Source organism: Spermophilus citellus, assembly GCF_964194105.1.
Source record: "Spermophilus citellus genome assembly, chromosome: X".
Taxonomy (NCBI): Eukaryota; Metazoa; Chordata; class Mammalia; order Rodentia; family Sciuridae; genus Spermophilus; species Spermophilus citellus.
Genome location: NC_138190.1, coordinates 117,115,420 through 117,136,216, shown reverse-complemented (window position 1 = coordinate 117,136,216; position 20,797 = coordinate 117,115,420). Strand labels below are relative to the sequence as shown.

At 36.5% G+C, this 20,797-nt stretch overlaps 1 protein-coding gene across 2 annotated transcripts; it reads left to right on the top strand.

Annotated features, from left to right (window-relative positions):
* Positions 1-4: 4 nt before the first annotated feature.
* On the top strand, positions 5-19,287 carry UPF3B (UPF3B regulator of nonsense mediated mRNA decay). Of its 2 annotated transcripts, XM_081277433.1 has the most exons (11): positions 5-285; positions 1,143-1,249; positions 1,413-1,519; positions 7,591-7,689; positions 9,049-9,159; positions 10,422-10,465; positions 10,916-11,098; positions 11,503-11,541; positions 13,383-13,543; positions 13,845-14,139; positions 17,212-19,287. In XM_081277433.1, exons 1-11 carry the CDS (start codon positions 130-132, stop codon positions 17,359-17,361), a joined length of 1,452 nt encoding a protein of 483 aa, XP_081133559.1. In that variant the 5' UTR covers positions 5-129; the 3' UTR covers positions 17,362-19,287. The 2 variants fall into 2 exon arrangements, with proteins under 2 accessions (XP_081133559.1, XP_081133560.1); XM_081277434.1 differs by lacking the exon at positions 11,503-11,541 and having other exon boundaries at positions 16-285; positions 17,212-19,282.
* The last annotated feature ends 1,510 nt before the right edge of the window (positions 19,288-20,797 follow it).

Here is a 20,797-nt window from a genome sequence, read left to right as displayed (position 1 = left end):
CACGCAGCTTCGCTTATCACTAGGGGCATTTGTTGGGGGCGGAGCTCCAACGGGAGCTACCCGCGAGTCGTAGGTGCCCAGCGTAACGGCGTTGGCTGAGCGGCCGCTCCGAGGAGCTTAACCGTGGCCATGAAGGAAGAAAAGGAGCACAGGCCTAAGGAGAAGCGAGTAACCCTGTTAACGCCCCCGGGGGCCACAGGCAGCAGCGGTGGGGCTTCGTTGGAAGGTGCCAAAGGGGACGATAAGCAGGACCGCAACAAGGAGAAGAAAGAAGCTCTAAGCAAGGTGCCCAGCGGCAGCTGGCCCGAGAGGGCGGGACGGGTCCATGGCTCGTGGAGGTTGCTGGAATGGGGTTGTTTCTTCCTCTAGGGGTTCTTCTCTCTCTCCGTCTGAATGAAAATCGCTTCACTTTGTCTTGTATATTAGCCCTAAATGGGGGGGCGTCCCTCCTGACCAAGCTCTGGGGTGGGGTTAGGGAAAGAGGGAATTCCCCAGACAAGGGTTTAGTCCGAGCTTCTAGATGATAATGGGAGGGGAGAGCGGAAGTAAAGGAATGAGGAATAAAGTTTAATTGGGGAGAATTATTAGTGAAGGGAACTTCGGGGTGGGAGTAGTTTGCGGTAGGAATATTAATCGAGGCGAATTGGGGGAGAGGGCTAGGAGGATTAATTGTCTGGAAAGGCAGATCGAGAACATACTGTTTTGAGAGCAGTGGACGAATTTTTTGTATGCGTTATGGAGTTTTTACGTCTTTAAGCTGAATGGTCAAGGATTTTGTTTTAGGGTGTGTTAGACGTGGATGAGAGATACTACTAAATTCAAATTTCATGGCAAAAGACCAGGGATGGCATGCTAATTTGCTACTAGATCTATTGGAAATGAATAGTAGACAGTGTTTCCCAAAACTGGTAAACTCTGCGATAGAGGTTTTCCTTGCCCCAGGCGGTTTTCATCTCCAGGAATTTTTAAAAACCGCGTTAGTATTACGTTTGACTAATTCTGAACATTGGACTACAGAAGAATATTTTCTCTTGGGTTTTAATAAGTGATCTTATATTTTAAAGCCGATCTTCAGGGACTGTGATTCTTTCAGGTATGATAGAAAGTTGACTTGTACTAATTTTCCTTATTCATTTCCTAAGGTGGTAATTCGAAGATTACCTCCCACTTTGACCAAGGAACAGCTTCAGGAACATCTTCAACCTATGCCTGAGCATGATTATTTTGAGTTTTTTTCTAATGACACTAGGTAAAAGAAAAAAGAGGGAGGGGTAAATGAAAAAGGTTTCTTCCATTCTTTTTACCTTGTTAGTGTTTTTCATTTGATTTTTGATCCTGTCTCTTTAAATGTGTACTTGTAATTCAGCCAGACACATGCAAGTACATTTACATAATTGCTTTCTTCTCTGCAGTCTGTATCCTCATATGTATGCCAGAGCATACATCAACTTTAAAAACCAAGAGGACATTATTTTGTTCAGGGATCGCTTTGATGGTTATGTATTCCTTGACAATAAAGGTGAGTCTTTGTAACTGAACTAGAAGGGGAGTTTGTCATTTTTATGTTTAAAACAATATACACATGGCAGTGTTTTCTCCATGACTTTGTAGGTAGCTTTTCTAAAATCCTAGGTGATAAAATGTGTAACATTTAAAAAGCTTTACACATTTGATAAGCTTATTGTATTCTTATAAATTGGTAGTCCTGGGTATTTTTATTAACCTGTTATTTCTTTAATTTGATCAACTGAATGAAACTGCCACAGTTTTCTCTTTGTGAGACAGATTTTTTTTTTTTTTTGTCCTGGATTAGACCTTCTGTTTTGACTGTTTAGTCACAGCAGCAATTCTGGTAAATGACTCTTTAAACTTGTATGACAAGTTTTAAATATTTACCTCTCACCCTGCTTCAAGGACCATTTATTTAATTATTTAATTCATATCCTTTAAGCCAACAGTTGTATATAATTAAAACATCAAGTTTGATCCTCCTACATTATATCCAGAAGGGTCTAGTCTACAGGGAAGGCATATTTCTGCCTTAACTTGCTTTTTATTTAAAACCTGCTGCTTGCAACATTTAGCCAGAAAATATCCAAGTTGCCATTTCTTATCTTTTGGGGGGCTTTGTAATCATAGGTAAATGGTGTGGTTTGGTTTGTTTTGTTTTCTTAGTATTACTTCAATTTGGTAAAATTTATCAGGGATTATGCCAATAAAAGCTGAAGAAGGATTGCCAACTGTGTTTGTCCAACTTTTTTTTGTGTGTGTGCTGGGCATCAAACTTTGGGCCTTATGCATGCTAAGCTTGTGCTCTACCCATGAGCTACATCCCTGCCCTACTCCCACATTTATTAATTCCCTCAAACCATCTAGTTTTCCACCCTATTTTTGGAATAAAAGGTGGTTTTCCATCTTTTTATAACAATAGATAGTAATGATTTCCTATTTACTTAGCTTGGAAATCCAAGTTGTGTTTGATTTTTACATTTCTTTTTAAAACTTACATTTAATACAAGTGATGAGTCTTGTCAGTTTAATGTTTTTATTGTCTTATTCTCCTAGACCTAATTATACTTTTATATTTTATGTCCTTATCAGCTAATGCTTAGACAACTACTGTCTGTAAATTTACAGGATTTTCTATTTATATTTAATTCAATGTATTGTCATAAAATTAATCTTTTTAAGTTAACAGTTGTGGAAAAGAATGAAAGTATGAACTCAAATTGTTAGCCAAAGCCCTCCATAGTCTGGCCTTGCTCCTGCTTTTTCAGCTTGTCTTCCACAATTTCCCTCTGCTTTAGTCTGGTTTATTTATTCCATTCCTTCTCAGATATATCACAATTATTTAGCTAATCTGATTCTGCATTTGCTAGGATTTCTTTTTTAAAAAACATTTATATTTTTAGTTGTAGTTGGACACAATACCTTTATTTTTATGTGGTGCTGAGGATCGAACCCAGGACCTCACATGTGCTAGATGAGCGCTCTACCGCTGAGCCACACTCAGCCCTCTTTTTTTTTTTTTTTAAAGAGAGAGTGAGAGAGGAGAGAGAGAGAGAGAGAGAATTTTTTAATATTTATTTTTTAGTTCTCGGCGGACACAACATCTTTGTTGGTATGTGGTGCTGAGGATCGAACCCGGGCCGCCCGCATGCCAGGCGAGCGCGCTACTGCTTGAGCCACATACCCAGCCCCAGCCCTCTTTTTATACATATATTTTTTAGTTATAGATGGACCCAATACCTTTATTTTATTTATTTATTTTTATGTGGTGCTAAGGATGGAACCCAGTGCCTCACATGTGCTAGGCAAGCTCACAACCACTGAACTATAACCTCAGCTCCATTTGCTAAAACCACATTTCTAAAACCACATTTCCTCTATGACTGCTTTGTGATGCCTTTAGGTCAATTCTTATTCTCATTTATGCCAATGATCAAAGTAGTAGTTTGTACCTTGTGTGACATTGTTCTATGGCTGGAATCTGGTGAATTTTTTCTAATATTGTTTTGTTTTTTTCTTTTTTCAATTGAGATATAAATTCACATACCATGAAATTCACCTACTTAAAGTATATGAGTCAGTGGTTTTTGGTATATTCACAAAGCTGTGCAACTATTTACAGAATGTTTTCATCATTCCAGAAAGACACTTATGTCTATTAGTAGTCATTTCATATTCTCCCCTTCCCCTAGTCCCTGACAATCACTAATTTACTTTGTACCTCTATGAATTTCTTTATTCTGGACATTTCATATAAACATACATATGTGGTCTTTTATGACAGACTTCTTTAACTTAACATAATGTTTTCAAGGTTCATCCATGTTATAGCATGTATCATCACTTCATTCTTTTTTATTGTTATTTTCTGCATTATTTAAATTGTGGCAAAATTAATATAAAATTTTCCATCTTAATCATTGTTAAGTGTACATCAGTCGTGTTAAGTATACTCATATTGTGTAACCAATCCAGAAATTTTTTATCTTGCACCAGGCACAGTAGCACACATCTGTAATCACAGCAACTTGGGAGGCTGAAGCAGGAGGATCACAAATTCAAAGCCAGTCTCAGCAACTTAGTGAGACCCTATCTCAAAAATAAAAAGGACTGGGGATGTAGTTCAGTGGTAAAGTGCCTCTGGGCTCAATTCCCAGTACCAAAAAAAATTTTTTATCTTGCAAAACTGATACTTTACCTATTTAACAACTAGCCATCTGCTCCCCATACCCTTCTACTGTCTGTCTCTATGAATTTGAACTATCCTAGATACCTCAAATAATTGGAATCATACAGTACCTTTTTGTGACTGGCTTCACTTAGCATAACATTCTCAAGGTTCATCCATGTTGTATTATGTATCAGAATTTCATTTTTAATGTGAATGTTCTATTGTACATATACACAATATTTTGTTTATCCATTTATCTATTAAGGGACACTTGGGTTGCTTCTACTCTTGGCTAGTAGGAATGATACTGCTATGAACATGGGTGTGCAAATGTGGAATTTCTGGGTCATATGGTAATTGATTTCTTTTTTCTTTTTTTTCCTTGGGATTGAACCCAGGGCTTCAAACATGCTAAGCAGGCATTCTAGCACTGAGTTATATCCCTAGCCTCTGTTTTTGAGGAATAAAAAATAGTGTTTTTCCTAACAGATACACCATTTTACATTCCCACAAATAAAATAACAAATGTTCCGATTTTTCCACATCCTTATCAGCACGTTATTTTCTTTTTCTTTCTTTCCTTTTTTCTTTTTCTTTTTTACCAGGGATTGAACCAGGGGCATTCAACCACTAAGCCATACCCCCAGCCCAATATTTATTTTGAGACACGGTCTAGCTAAGTTGCTTAGGGCCTAAGTTGCTGAGGCTGGTTTCAAACTTGTGTCTCAGCCTCCTGAGCCACTGTGCCCAGCATTTTTGGTTTTTGATAATTGCCATCTTAACAGGTAATAGCTTGTTGTGGTTATGATTTGCATTTCCTTACTTATTAGTGATGTTGAGCATCTTTCCATAAGTTTGTTGGCCATTTGCATACCATCATTGGAGATACTTCTTTTTTGTTTTTGTTTTTTGCATTATTGGGGATTGAACACAGGGCCTTGTGTATGCTAGGCAAGCATCCTACCACTGAGCATATCCTCAGCCCTGAGAAATTTCTATTCAAGTACTTTTACCATTTTTTAATTTTTTTGTTGTTGTTGAGTTGTAGGAATTCTTTATATATTCTGGATATTACACTTTGTCAGATAATATGATGTGGAACTATTTTCTTTCAGTTATCTTTTCACTTTGTTGAATGTGTCCTTTGGTGCAGTTTTAAATTTTTTTTAATTTATTTTTTAGTTATAGGTGGATACAATATCTTTGTTTTATTTTTTATGTGGTGCTGAGAATCGAACCCAGTACCTCACGCATTGTAAGCAAGTGCTGTACCTCTGAGCCACAATCTAGCCCTTAAATTATTTTTTAATACCTTTATTTCATTTAGTAATTTTTACGTGGTGCTGAAGATTGAACCCAGGACCTCACATATGCTAGGCAAGTGTTCTACCACTGAGCTACAACCCCAGCCCTATTGCAGTTTTTAATTTTGATAAAGCCCAATTAATTTTTTTTAAGAGAGAGTGAGAGGAGAGAGAGAGAGAGAATTTTTAATATTTATTTTTTAGTTCTCGGCGGACACAACATCTTTGTTGGTATGTGGTGCTGAGGATCGAACCCGGGCCGCACGCATGCCAGGCGTGCGCGCTACCGCTTGAGCCACATCCCCAGCCCCCAATTAATTTTTTTAAATATTTATTTTTTAGTTGGACAACATACTTTTATTTTATTTATTTTTTATATGGTGCTGAGAATCGAACCCAGGGCCTTGCATGTGCTAGGCGAGCACTCTACTGTTGAGCCACAATCCCAGCCCCCAGTTAATTTTTTAATAAGAGTTTTATTGTAGTGAGAATACTTCACATGAGATCCGCCCCTCTTTACATTTATTACTTATGCTTTTCATGTCTTGGGGTTTTTGTTTGTTTGTTTTTTGCCATTAACAGGTTTTTCTTTCAGCTTTGTTGAGGTATAGTTGACAAACTTATGTATGTTTAAATTGTACAATATGATAATTTAATATACATATGTATTGTGAAATTATCACAATGAATTTAGTTAACACACCTATCACCTCAGGTAGTTACATTTTTAAAAGTAATAGCTTTTTTGAGATATAATTCACTTGTCATAAAATTTACCCTTTTAAAGTATATACTTAAGTGGCTTTTCATATATTTACAAAGTTGTGCAACCATCACCACCATCTAATTTTAGAACATGTTCCTACCCCAAAGAGAAACCCCATACCCATTAGTTGTTAACTCCTATTCTCACCACCACCATCCCGAGCTCTGGTCAACCATTAATCTAGCTTCTACCTCTCTTTAAATTTGTCTGTTTTAGAGATTTCTAATTTTTTTTTTTTTAGTACTGGGGTTTGAACTCAGGAGCACTTGACTACTGAGCCACATTCTCAGCCCTATTTTGTATTTTATTTAGAGAGAGGGTCTCACTAAGTTGCTCAGCGCCTTGCTTTTACTGAGGCTGGCTTTGAACTCGTGATCATCCTGCCTCAGCCTCCCAACCTGCTGGGATTACAGGCATATGCCACGATGCCTGGCAAGATTTCTATTTTTTTAAAATATTTTTCTAGTTGTAATTGGGCACAATACCTTTATTTACTTACTTGCTTGCTTGGTTACTTACTGTGGTGCTGAGGATCAAACCCAACTCCTTGCACGTACTAGGCGAGCGCTCTACTTCTAAGCCCCAGCCCCAAGATTTCTAATTTTTAAAACATTTTTTTAGATGTTGAGGGACCTTTATTTTATTCATTTGTTTATATTCGGTGCTGAGAATCGAACCCAGTGCCTCATACATGCTAGGCAGGAACTCTACCACTGAGCCACAACCCTAGCCCAAGATTTCTAATTTTTTTAAACAAAAAATCAAAGTGCCACATTTTACAAGTTGAATTTAAATGAATATTTTACTTACCTGCCATATCTTCATTAATGTACTTGAGACAGGGTTTTGCTGTGTTGCCCAGGCTGATCTCAAACTTCTGAGCTCAAGCCATACTCCCAAGCTATTGGTACTAATTGCCATTGTCACTAATTATGTTTTTAGTGTGAATTTTGGGCTCCATTGGTAGCCTGTTGATTACAATTGTGCCAGTGTGATTTATGCAATTTGAGAGACTGTCTTCAAATGACTGCCATCTGAGAAGACCTAGAAAATGGTGGATAGATCTCTTGTATCCACTTTTTACATTTTCTTTGTTATAGAAAGTATATATAGGGCTGGGGATGTAGCTCAAGCAGTAGCGCGCTCGCCTGGCATGCGTGCGGCCCGGGTTCGATCCTCAGCACCACATACCAACAAAGATGTTGTGTCCGCCGAGAACTAAAAATAAATATTAAAAAAAATTCTCTCTCTCTCTCTCTCCCCCCTCTCTCTCTCTCTCTTAAAAAAAAAAGAAAGTATATATATATATATATATATTTTTTTTTTTTTTCTCTAAACAGGTCAGGAATATCCTGCTATAGTAGAATTTGCACCTTTTCAAAAAGCTGCAAAAAAGAAGACTAAGAAAAGAGATACCAAAGTTGGGACTATTGATGATGGTACAGTATAGCTTTAGTTACATAATGCTATTGCCATAGACTTTTTAAAAATTAAGTCAATTTTAAGAATTCATTAGACCCCAGTATTTTAAATTAGAAAACACAGAATAAAGTTAATGAGAAATGTTATTTCAGTGAAAGCTTTGCTTAATTCTTAGAATGTAGATGGGTTTCTTGCAGAGTTTCTGCTTTCTGGCTAGTGGCATTTCATTCTTCTACCACTGAGCAATATGATATTGACTACTGAGTGGTAAATCATCATGGGTTTATTAAGTAGAAGACAATGGGGGAAAATCAGATGTTTCCAAGTACAGCTGTTCCTTGAGGTGCCTTATCATTGTTACAATTATTTGATTTTTAGTTTCCATCATCTTTATAAAGAAGAAGGTTTGAACCATGATGGAAAAATTTCCATACCCAAGTAACTTCATATAAAGTTGTTGAAGTAGTCAGTACTATTTTCTAGGCTTTGAATATGTAGTTAACTGCACATGTAGTAATTAGGTTGAATAAAAAATACAGGAAGTAAAAAACTACAATAAGTTCTGTGTTAGGTAGACCAGCTCCAGATTTTAAGATCTCTGTATTGTTATGCTGGACAAGTATTGTGTAATAACTCTTTGTTATTTTGGGTAAGGGTTTTTTACTGCAAATACTTTGTATGAGAGATTGATATTTTAGGATCATCTGGTTGAATTTCTATCATTTGTTAACATAAAAGATATGTTATTAAATAGTAAAAACTCAATAACATAGCTGCTTATTGATGATACCACAGATTTAGATACAGAAGACAGATCAAGTGACATACTCAGCAATGTGTAGAAATGAGCCAGATGTATATCTCTTTCTGAGAGGTTTCTAGGAAAGAACTACAGGAATTATTGTTGCCTCCTGTACCACATCTAGGACTTTCCCTCCATCTCACCAGTTTATCTTTTTGGAACACCTGATTTTCTATGTTGAATTTACTTAAAGTGAGGTGTATTCATATAGGAATTGCTTATATATTATACCTAATATTCTCTGAAGGTTCCACATATATAACTTTTATTTAGTTCTCCCACAAGTGTGACTCGGATTAGTAGGAATGTTGATTTTTAACAGCAAACTATAACACCCCTGGTGAGTCTGTTTAAATGTGTGGTGTCTCATTTTTCTTGACCCAGATTCCCTTAGTGTAGGTATTAGTAAAGGGAGTAAGGGACCAGTTAAGCCCCAAATAGTCTTATCTTCCGTATTTTTCAGTCTTTTATGAAGTAGAAACTTTTCTTCTTTGTTAAATAAATAAGTATCTTAGATAGTATTTCCTTTTTTGTTTAAAGTCTCAGTTTTCTGGTTTCTTAAATGATCATTTAGATCCAGAATATAGAAAATTTTTGGAGACTTATGCCACAGATAATGAGAAAATGACATCTACTCCAGAGACACTGCTAGAGGAAATAGAAGCCAAAAACAGAGAATTAATAGGTAAGTGGACAAAGGAATTGGGGCAACAGCTTTTTCATCAGATACCCAAGTCTATCTCCCACTTCCCTCACTTGCTCTGTGTGACCTTGGGGAAGTCACTCCCTTCTCTGAGTTTATTTCTTCTATTGGAAAATGCAGATGATAATACCTGTCTCACAGAATTATGAGCGTAGATTGATAAGATGGGACAAATACTTGGTTACCTGCATAATGTCATGTTAAAAAAAAAAAGTTTAAAGACTGATAAGGCATGTTTAGACAGTGGTATGTCTTTGAAGATTAACTGGTATTCTTAAAATTTTTTTGACCTGAAAATATGAAAAAATGAAATTACTGCAAAATTGAAAAACTCTTGGAGAAATTGTAGCTTGAATGTTGGTTCTAAGTAAGGTTGATATTATAGTAGCAGTTCTAAACAGGAGCATAGTCTTTGACTATGATTTCTACTCCTAGGAATTTGTTTTCAGGAAGTAATGTGTTCCAAAAGTTAATTGTAGGAGGGCATGGTGGCACATGCCTGTAATCCCAGCAGTTCAGGAAGCTGAGGCAGGAGAATTGCAAATTCAAAGCTAGCCTCAGCAATGGAGCAAAGCCCTAAGCAACTTAGTGACACCCTGTCTCTAAATAAAAAGTGAAAAGGGCTGGGGATGTGGCTCAGTGATTGAGTACCCCTGGGTTCAATTTCAATCCCCAGTACCAAAAAAAAAAAAGAGAGAGAGAGAGAGAGAGAGAGAGAGAGAGAGAGAGAGAGAGAGAGATGGATGACTATAAGGCTCATAGAATTTTTCAGAATGTTAAAAAATTGACTTATTTTTCGTCTAAAACTTGTTTTTTTATTAATGGCTGCATAAGCTAAGTCCATTTTGGGTAACATCCTTACAATAAATTCCCTTAGTGGAAATACGGGGTCAAAAGGATTGGATATTTTTAGTCTCTTCAATTTGTTTCCACTCGAACAAATTTGTACTCCTATCAGTAAAACAAGAGAATGACCTTTGTACATAATTCTCACTAACTGCAAATTTACTCTTAAAAGATTGATTTAGTATTTTAATGGGAGTTTCTTCAGTTTTTAAAAAAGTATTTTAAACCTGTGTTGTTGAAATCAAATACTATTAAACTTCTTTTTGATAATACAATTGTGAACTTTCTGTCTAAGGGGTATAGTTTTCCCATCTTGGGTGGGTGGCATGAAATGTCAGAAAGTGGAATCCTTCTAAGGGTTGACAAGTATTATTAACAATCTGTTTATATTTATGTAGCTAAAAAGACAACCCCACTTTTGAGCTTCCTGAAAAACAAGCAGGTAAATCTTTTGTTTTTATAGTTTTCTCTTTAAATTCGTTAGTTCATATTCTATAAACATTTTAAGAGCATTGGGCTCATATAGGAGAAATAGCCACTTTTTCCACAACTATTCTTTAAAGAATTGGTTCCTTGGTCTCACTTTGGCCTTCTCCTTCACTCTGGTTGTGGGACCAGGGGTTCACTCTGCAAATCTGCAGAGCCCTTAGCTTATCCCAGAGACATTCTTGACACATATTGAAAGATTCTGAAAATATGGCAAGGCAGCAGTGGGATTTTAGCAGGTCCTCTACTTTCTCTCTCATTTTCTGAGTAGGGTGGGGGTTTGAGTAGGTGGTAGAAAGTAGGACGGAAAGATGATTCAGTTTAGTGAGTGCCTACCATGCCTTTGGGATTCATTAGGTTTTAGGTGATGTTTTGTTTGAAGACTTGTTTCAATGTCTCTTTCTAGAGAATGAGAGAAGAAAAGAGGGAAGAAAGAAGAAGGCGAGAAATAGAAAGAAAAAGACAACGAGAAGAGGAGAGAAGGAAATGGAAAGAGGAGGAGAAAAGAAAAAGGAAAGATATAGAAAAGCTAAAGAAGATAGATAGAGTTCCAGAAAGAGACAAATTAAAGGATGAACCAAAGATTAAGGTATGAAAATAATTGAAACCAACTACATGTTGCTTAAAATTGCATGTTTTTTTTTTTTTTTGCATGCATCTTGTGTTTGTGTAAATGAGTTTTTTTGGTGGTGGTTGTTTTTTTGGGGGGGGGTTGTCCTTTTTTGCAGGGAGTGGTGGTACACAAGTAAAAATTTTTCCTATTAAAATTATTTTTTAAATTATAATTTATAAGGATTAAGTATTGTATATGATATTATTTAATGAATATCTTTTTTTAAATCATTGAAAATGTTTGATATTTGGACTATTAGTCTCAGTTCACAGTAAATGAGGGCTCAGGGCTGGCTGGCATGAATTTTGGGTTTTATTCAGCTTTTCCTTCATAATTGATACATGAAGTTGCCTCATCTGTTTGTTTTCCACTGTCTTCAGGTACACAGGTTTCTGTTACAAGCTGTGAATCAGAAAAATGTAAGGACCAATTACATGATACAGAGCACCTAGTATCATGTCACACACACAGGTCTTAGCTCCTCAGTCCTTTTGGTGTGGTGGTGGTGGTAGTGTTACCTATTAAACCCCTTCAGACTGATGTGGGTCTTTTTAAAAGCTGAGCTATTTAAATTCCTACCCTAAAATGAAGCTGAGGTGATTTCCTAATGTTCTGCTTCAATGACATACAGCCAGAGGACAACCAGGCCTATATACCTCTTTCTCATCATCTTATATGCCTCTTATAACTGGCTGCCTTGTGGGAGGACTAGGGATAAATATCCTGCATTAAGTATTTTTCCCCTCTCACATGACTCCCATCTTATCTTCTTGCATCTGAGAATCTGTGAGTAGCAGATTCTGATCAGTGCACTGCATGTAGGAAGGAGAAACCCTGTAGAAAGATCCCAACCTTGCTGCTTTTCTTCTGAGGGCATGGCTTGGGCAGTTCTTACTTCTTGGAGAAGTACTAGTACCTAGTACTTCAGAAAGTCAGAGAACATCGCATAGAGATGGCAGCAGGGTCTCCTTTTACCTCCTGAAAACTCAGAAGTTTATGTGGCTAGGGTTCCCTGAGTCTTCATAGGACTCATTATTGGTAATAGGTGCTTAGGGGAAGGGGGAGTTTCCCATTTTAATTCTTTCCAGCAATCTCTTTGTCTGCCGTGCCACAAGTGATTTGACTTGCTATTCCTGATGATCAGCAAGGCAGAAGGTAGAGCCAGCCATGCTAGAGACATTCATTAATGTTCTTATTAGAATAATGAACATCTTGGCTTCAAATACAGATGTTCATTAAAGAAATAAGAACACTTCCAATGAAACCTGCACATGGTATCCTCACTTTACACTGGTGCTTTCTTCTTGTCCAATTTGGACTCCTATTTGCAGTGGCTGGCTGTGTGCTGGAATGCCCCATGCTTAAGTCTTCTGATGCTTTGCCTTTTGCTTGGTGACTAGTATGATGCCTTTACCCTGAGATGAACCTTGTATGAAGCCCTCACTTTGAGACTTAAAATACTTCTATTTTGCCTAAGAATCTCTCTGACTGCACTTAAGTGTGGGTATTCTAGAGAGATTTATAGCAGTGATGTGAGAAAGAATAGCATTTTTGAACATATATATATGTGTGTCATATATATATGTGTGTGTATATATATATTTTTATATATATTTATATATGTGTGTGTGTGTGTGTGTGTATATATATATATATGCCATTGAATGGAGTTCCTCTTCAGTAGAGATGGAACTTCCCCATCTATAATATAAGGCATTTGGATTTTTAAATCAAATACCAGGTAATTCTTGCTATTTATCTCTAATGATAATTTTATCATCATAAATATGTTATTCTCAGGCTCAAGGCAGAATTATTCCTGCAATGGATCTCTCCTTTGGTGACCAAGATATTTGTCATTCCAAATTCATACCCATAGATAGTTCTATAGTAATGATCTACATAGCATTTTGAGTTTGTGAAATATTTTCCCATCAAATTATATTGATAGACATGCTGGTGTGCTACAAAGCATACTTGGAAGTGTGCATTGGTTCACTTACAGGTTGACCCATTTAAAGCCAAAGGAGTCTTGATCCCATTGCCACAAAGTGATTAAACCACTTAATTTGGGTGGATAACACTTTCACATTAATAGCATTACTATTCTCATGCACTAATTGTTCACCTGAAAGATTAAGAGAACCTGCAGAAATATGGGGGCCTTCTACAGTCTAAACTTTAAATATTTAGTAAATTGTTTTAATTGAATCCGAAGACAGTGCCCCACTCTTCAAAATAAAACGTGTTTTCTTTAAAGTTGCTCAAGAAACCAGAAAAAGGAGATGAAAAAGAGTTGGACAAAAGAGAAAAAGCCAAGAAACTGGACAAAGAGAATCTGAATGATGAAAGACCCAGTGGGCAAAGTTGTATACTGTCCAAGCATTCTGAAGGCGAATTTAAAGATGAAAAGCCAAAGAGGTCAGTCATTCAAGGGCTCTTGGCTATATTTGATTGCTAGATGCTAATTTCATTGCTATAACCTGGAATTGTATTTGGATTAAGATAAAACTGTTTAATATAGGATAAGGAGACAAGGAGGAAGGTCAGATATTCTGGTAACTTAATCTGGATCAGTGATTTTGGGGTCTTGTTGTTTTCTAAAACACTAGTATTTTTTAACCTTGCTGTAAAAGTGCAACCTCACTGCAGTAGCCAAATCAGAATTAGTGTTCCTGCATTTGTGGTTATGTTTGAGGGTTCAGTCTCTGTTTTCATGCAGATCTGAAGATGAGAGTTGCAGAGACTATAGGGAGAGGGAACGAGATTACGAACGAGATCAGGAGCGCATTTTCCGTGAGAGAGAGAGACTAAGGCGGCAAGAAGAAGAGCGCCGAAGGCAGAAAGAGCGCTATGAGAAAGAGAAAGCTTTTAAAAGAAAAGAAGAAGAGATTAAAAAAGAGAAAGAAGCACTTCGTGATAAAGGAAAGAAGAATGAAAGTACAGAATCAATAGGCAGCTCAGAAAAATCTGAAAAGAAAGAGGAAGTGGTTAAGAGAGACCGCATAAGAAACAAGGTACTGCTTTTTGTTAAATTTATTTCACAAGGATTTGTTTTCCTCTTATGGCAAATGTAAAGGGGACAGCTTATAGTTTATTGTAGATACTTTTTATCTGGTGCTAGGGATCCAATCCAGGGCCTTAAAAGCACTTTGCCACTAAGCTACATCACCCAGCCCCTACTGTAGAATTTTTTTGAGAAAAGAAATTAGGAAATAACTCTATTAAATTCAACATTTCACATCAGAGCATATATCCTATGCATATCATTGTTTCCCTATTTTGGACACTAACAACAATCTCCTTTATTTTTTTTTTAATTTTTAAATTCTTTTTAGTTATACATGACAGTAGAATGTATTTTGACATAGCATACATACATGAAGTATAACTTCCCATTTTTGTGTTTGTACATAATATGGAGTTACACTGCTCCTGTACTCATATATGAACATAGGAATGTTATGTCTGATTCATTCTACTGTCTCTCCCTACTATGGAATTTTTAAGGGAGAAAAACTATAACCATTCATGACTTTTTTCAGTCTTTGATGGATTTTTTGTTGACTGTAGAAATTTCAAACATTCACAAAAGTAGAAAAAACAAGATATCATTAACCCCCATGTACCCATCACCCAGCTTCAAGTTATCATTTTGTGGCTATCCCATCCCTACTGCTACTGAATTATTTTCAAGGAAATCCTAAACATTTAATTTCTTGTTTAAATATTTCAATATTAGAAATAGTCTTTATTTTTTCCTTTTGTTTATAAATATTTATTTTTTAATTGTAGTTGGACACAATATCTTTATTTATTTATTTTTATGTGGTGCTGAGGATCGAACCCAGGGCCTCACATGTGCTAGGTGAGCGCCCTACTGCTGAACCACAACCCAGCCCCTTCTTTTTTTTTTTTTTTTTTTTTTTTTTGTACTTGGAATTGAACAGCACTCTACCTCTGACCTATAGCCCCAGCCTGAGTATTTTTCTTAATAATATAATCCCACCAGCATTTTCACACCAAAAGAACTAACAATAATTCCTCAACATCCTATCTACTCAGAGTTCAGATTTTCTCAATTCCTAATTGCTTTATTAATGTCATATATTCATATAAAGGTCCAGAAATTATATTTGCTTGAAATATCTCCTTAAGTTCTTTTTTGTTAGAACTTTACGGTTATACATAGTAGTTGGGAGTTCTCTCTTAACCTAAACAATTCTCCCTTTTTTGTTTTCCTACCATTTATTTACTTGTTGCAGAAACCAGTTTTTCTTGTAGAGCTTCTCACATTCTAGAATGGCAAATTACATGTCTTTGGTATCATTGAACATGTATCTTTCATTTTTCCTTGTAATCAGGTGCTGGAGTTGTGGCTTAGTGGTAGAGCACTTGCCTGGCATATGTGAGGCCCTGGGTTCGATCCTCAGCACCGCATATAAATAAAAAAGTAAAATAAAAGATCCATTTACAATAAAAAATATTTTTTAAAAACTAGTAATAAACAACTGAGGTTCTAGCCCAGTGGCAGAGTGCATGCCTAATGTGCACAAGGACCTAGGTTCAACCCACAGTACCAAAAATAAAGAATTAAAAAAGAAAAAAAATAAAATTAGTAGTTATTTCTAGGGCAGAGGCCAGCAAACTTTCTGTAAAGGACCTCATGGTAAATATTTAAGGCTGGCTTCAGCCCTAGAAAAAAAATGAGCATGACTGTGCCAGTCAGACTTTATTTACAAAACCAGGCCACCTGTAATCTAGACACTTGGATATATTCAGCCATAATCTTTGGCAAGAATACTTTTTAGGTGATGCTGTACTTCCTTTCGATTGCATCACTTCAGGAACCATGGTGTCTGGGTGTCCTTTTCTTTGTGATGCTGTGATTAATCAATAGCAGTTTTACTGTGATTATAACAGAATGTCGGTGAAAATAACTAGTTGAATTATTTATGGAAAAAGGGTCCTAACTTCTCAAATGGTTCTGCAAAAATAATTGTGTGTGTGAAAAGAATATGTGCACACATACATTAGAGACAAAGCAAATATGATAAAATGTTAAAAGTAATCTAGGAGAAGGACATGTGGATATTTATTGTAGATAAATAAGCCATTCTCTGAAGAGGTGGTTCACACAGTGCCTATACTGTATATTATACTCATTTCTCACTTTTCTAGTAAATGCCTGTCTGTATGAAAAAATAATAACAATAATGCTTTAGCTGGGCACAGAAGCACACACCTGTAATCCTAGCTACTTAAAAGGCTGAGGAAGGGCTGGGTGCAGTGGCATACTCCTGTAATCCCAGCTGCTTGGGAGGCTGAGGCAGGAGGATTGAGAGTTCAAAGCTAGCCTCAGCAATTGCAAGACTGCTAAGCAACTCAGTGAGACCCTGTTTCTAAATAAAATACAAAATAGGGCTAGGGATATGGCTTAGTGGTCGAGTGCCTGAGTTCAACCCCCCATCCCCCAAAAAAAGAGGCTGAAGAAGGAGAATTGTGAGTTTAAGCCAGATTAGGCAATTTAGAAAAAAAAATGCCATGTTTGTAGCATGTTCTATGGATCTGAGATCAGAATTTCAGGGAAATTTCTAATTTAAGAGTTTTCATTCTTTTATCGCGTCATTCTTATATTTGTTTTCACTTCTAAGCATTTTTGTGTGTTTAGTGCTAGAGAACAAACCCAGAGGCCTCACACATGCTAACTAAACGCTCTACCACTGAGCTATATCCTCAACCCCTCCTAAACACTTTTATGTGGTGTTGCATTTTAAAGTCAGTTTACTGATGGGGAGAAGAAATACCTGATGGCTGTGGTTTTGAAGATTTAAAAAATTCAAAGTAATTAGTTCATGTTGAAATGGTTAAGAAAATTAGGCGGTTGATTTCTCAAAAATTTACCTTAGGCATATAAAATAATACTTACAGAAGTGTTTGCTTTTCTTTGGAGAGAGTAGATGGACAATTGTCATATACTGTGTGCTCAGTTAATTTGGTATATATTAATACATAATTTATGACTCTGAAAACCCTATGTGAAAGCTTAATAGAATGTTATAATATGTACATATTTTATTTTGCTTCAGGATCGTCCAGCAATGCAGCTCTACCAACCAGGAGCTCGAAGCCGAAATCGACTTTGTCCCCCTGATGACAACACCAAGTCTGCAGATTCAGCCACACAAAGAAAGGAGGAAAGTGGTATTAGCCATAGAAAAGAAGGAGGAGAGGAGTGATAAGTTCACATGGTCATAGGTGTCCTGACTGTGTAGGCAGCCAAAGAGCACGTATTAAGCAATCCAGAAGTGCCTTCAGGGCAAAGGAATAGAGAGAAAGAAAGGGGGTCGCTGTGCTGGTGGGATACACTGCAGAGGAGTATGTTTTGTGTCAAAGCAGGAATCTGATTGCCGGCTCAGAATTGGAAATACAATTTCATTGTTTTTGCAATTTTTACAGATTAATTTTAAAGTGTCAGAAAAAGATGGTAGTAGATATGCCTTGTAATTTACAGGTGGGAAATGTTAAGTGAGGACTTAATTTAATATGACATGAAAAAAGAGAGAGCAAGCTGGCTCTAAAATCAAAAGGTGTTACTAATCCTGGATTGAATTTTCTGCTTTTGAGTGGAGCAGAGTCACTTTGAAGTCTTGTTCAGATCTACTTATATTCCATTGTTGGTGATAACTATTGACTTTGTGTAGTGTAAGAGCAACAAGCACATAATTGTACAAGTACAGTGAAGAACAAATTTTTACTAATGCAAAAAAAAATTTTTTGATGCAAAAATTTTAAATTTTAAATAGTCACATTATATCTAGATCTTATGTCCTAAAATTTTAGGATTAGCGTTAGGTTTTTGTTTGCTTACGTGAGCTTAGCATCAATATTTTTAAACATCTCATTTTGCCTTTAGCATTTTTTTTCTATTAATAGGTATAATATAGTCCATGTTTGATTCTTGACAATACAGTCTTTGTTTTATCTTAGGTCTCATGACTTGAGTGCATACTCTCTTCAGGAAGGAAACTACACCAATATCTGTTCCTGTAAAATAGCAGCTTTTAGTCCTGGCTTGTTTTGTAGTGCTTTCAATAAATATCAGTAGCACTCAAGTATAGAGCTAAGTGTGTTCATTTATTTATTTTTGTGGTAGTGGGGATTTTTGTGGTAGTAGGGCCTCATGCTAAGCACACTCTCTACCACTGAGCTTCATCCCCGGGCCCAAGCTAAGTGTGTTTACTAACTTTACTCAATAGCTATTGGTTTTAAGAAATTGAACTTTGATACTGAATTAACCTTTTGAGAATTTTGAAAGGGGATGACCTGATATTAGTTTTTCACTAGTCCCAAAAGGAGAGGATAAAGTCAGGGCTAACTGATCTTGTTCTATAAGAACCAAAATATTTGGACAACATTCTTGTGCTTCTGGCTTGATTTTTTTCCAGCCAGATCTTTCTGATGTGGCATAAATTGGTCTTTACTTAATAAGTCAGTACTTTATATTTCCTCAGGTTTTAGAAACCAGTCCCAAGAAGAAGATAGAGCAGATGAAACTTGAGGACATTATGCTAAGTGAAATAAGCCAGTCACAAAAAGAAAATAAATATGATTCCACTTACATGAAATACTTAAAGTAGTCAAAGATCATAAAGTAGATTGGTCATTTTCAAGAGGTGGGCGAAGTGGGAAATGGGGAGTTATTGTTTAACATGTAGCATTTCAGTTTTATAAGATGAGATACTTATGGAGATGCATGGTGGCAATGGTTATACAATATTATGAAGGTATTCAAAATCACTGAACTGTACTTTTAAATGATTTAAGGGGCCAGTTGCAATGACACATTCTTGTAATCCCAGCAACTTGGGAGGCTGAAGCAGGAGGATTGCAAATTCAAGGTCAGCCTCAGCAACTTAGCAAGACCCTGTCTCAAAATTAAAAAGAAAAAGAGACTGAGGATGAAACTTAGTGGTTTAAGTGCTCCTGAGTTAAATCTACAGTACCAAAAATAAAATAAAATGGTTAAAGGTAAATTTTTCTATTATGTGTGGCTTTGTTTTTTTGGTACCAGAGATTGAACCCAGGAGTGCTTTACTACTAAGATATACCCCCAGCCCCCTTTTTTTTTTTTTGGTATCAGGGATTGAACCTAGGGGCACTTAACCACTGAGCCACATCCCCAGCCCTTTTTTATAATTTATTTAGGGACAGGGTCTTGCTGAGTTGCTTAGGGCCTCTATAACTTGCTGAAGCTGGCTTCAAACTTGATATCCTCCTGCCTCAGCCTCAGCCTTCTGAATCATTGGGATTACAGGTGTGTACCACCATACCTCATTATGTGTATTTTACCATAATAAAAAAAATTGGGGAAAAATTTTAAAAAATTAAAAAGCACATAGAAGAGCCATTAAAATGATAATGAAATAGTCTTCAACTAGGACAGAGTACTAAAATAAGGGAAGAGAAAATTTCCAAGAGAATGGCTGACAATGTCCTGTGTCAGAGAAAGGTTAGGGAAGACAAGAATTGTGAAGTGTTAATCCAATTTAGCATTATTGAAGGCATTATTGAACTTGTGAGAGAAACCATGTTAGGGTGAAGGGTGAATGGCAGTGGGCAGTGAAGATGGGGCCAGTTCTATAAATATGTCTTGGAGTTCAGAGAAGAGATCTGGGCTAGAGATATAGCTGGGAACTCATGTATTTTTAGTTAATTGAAGCTATGGGAGTAGATTCCATCACTTAGGGGAAAAGGTGAAGTAAGAACTGAAGCAGGGGCTGGGTTTGTTGCTCAGTGGTAGAGCACTTGCATTGCATGTGTGAGGCACTGGGTTCAATCCTCATCATCACATAAAAATAAAGGTCCATGAATAACTATATAAATATATATATATATATATATATATATATATATATATTATAATTATATATACATATATTTATATATAATTATAAAACTGAAACAGACATAGGGCCCAAAGACAGAGAAGGCATAGCCAGTGAGTAGAGGAGAAAAACGAGAATGGTCTAGCCTACTTAATCTAAAGAAATATTTCAAATAATGAAGTTTAGTCAGTGGTAGAAAGCTTACCTAGCACCTGTGAGGTCCTGAGATTAATCCCCAGCACTGGAAAAAAAAAGTATTGGCCAGCAGGACTGGATGCTAGTGAAAGTTCAAATATGATGCCTGAAAAGGGCAACAGGATTCACTGACTTATAAATCATTAATGGCCTGGAATTATGGGTAATGGAAGCCATTGTGTTAAGAATGAAAAAGCATATAACTTTACAGAAGTCTGGCCATGAAATCAAATGGAGATAAATAAGTAAATGTTGATGAAGGATCATTAAGTGTGAGAAATACTAAATTATGTTTAAAAGCCAAAGAAAAGCTCTAAGAGGATGAATACATAAGAGAAGTGATACCCAATATTGTAGGTTTATTGAAAAGGCAGGTGAAAATGGAAGCCAGAGTAGAGGTCAGACAAAAGGAGAAAAGGCCCTCCTGAACCATCAGTCATGAGTTGGCACTGCTAGCCTCCTTAACAGCTGGGTAAACTCAAGGCAGTTTTCCTATCAGCACCTCCCTCTTTTCTGTTTGCCTTGCCAGTCCAGCTCTGGATAAACCACACTTCCCCACCCCTTTAAATTTCTTCTTTATTCATTTAGCAAA

What these genes read in the sequence shown, in the direction of transcription:
- UPF3B (XM_081277433.1), top strand. Translation starts at nt 130, where the DNA reads ATGAAGGAAGAAAAGGAGCACAGGCCTAAGGAGAAGCGAGTAACCCTG. An exon ending in CAAAAACAGAGAATTAATAG is followed by an intron (nt 9,160 to 10,421) that starts GTAAGTGGACAA and finishes ATATTTATGTAG; the next exon opens with CTAAAAAGACAACCCCACTT. An exon ending in AAAGATGAAAAGCCAAAGAG is followed by an intron (nt 13,544 to 13,844) that starts GTCAGTCATTCA and finishes GTTTTCATGCAG; the next exon opens with ATCTGAAGATGAGAGTTGCA.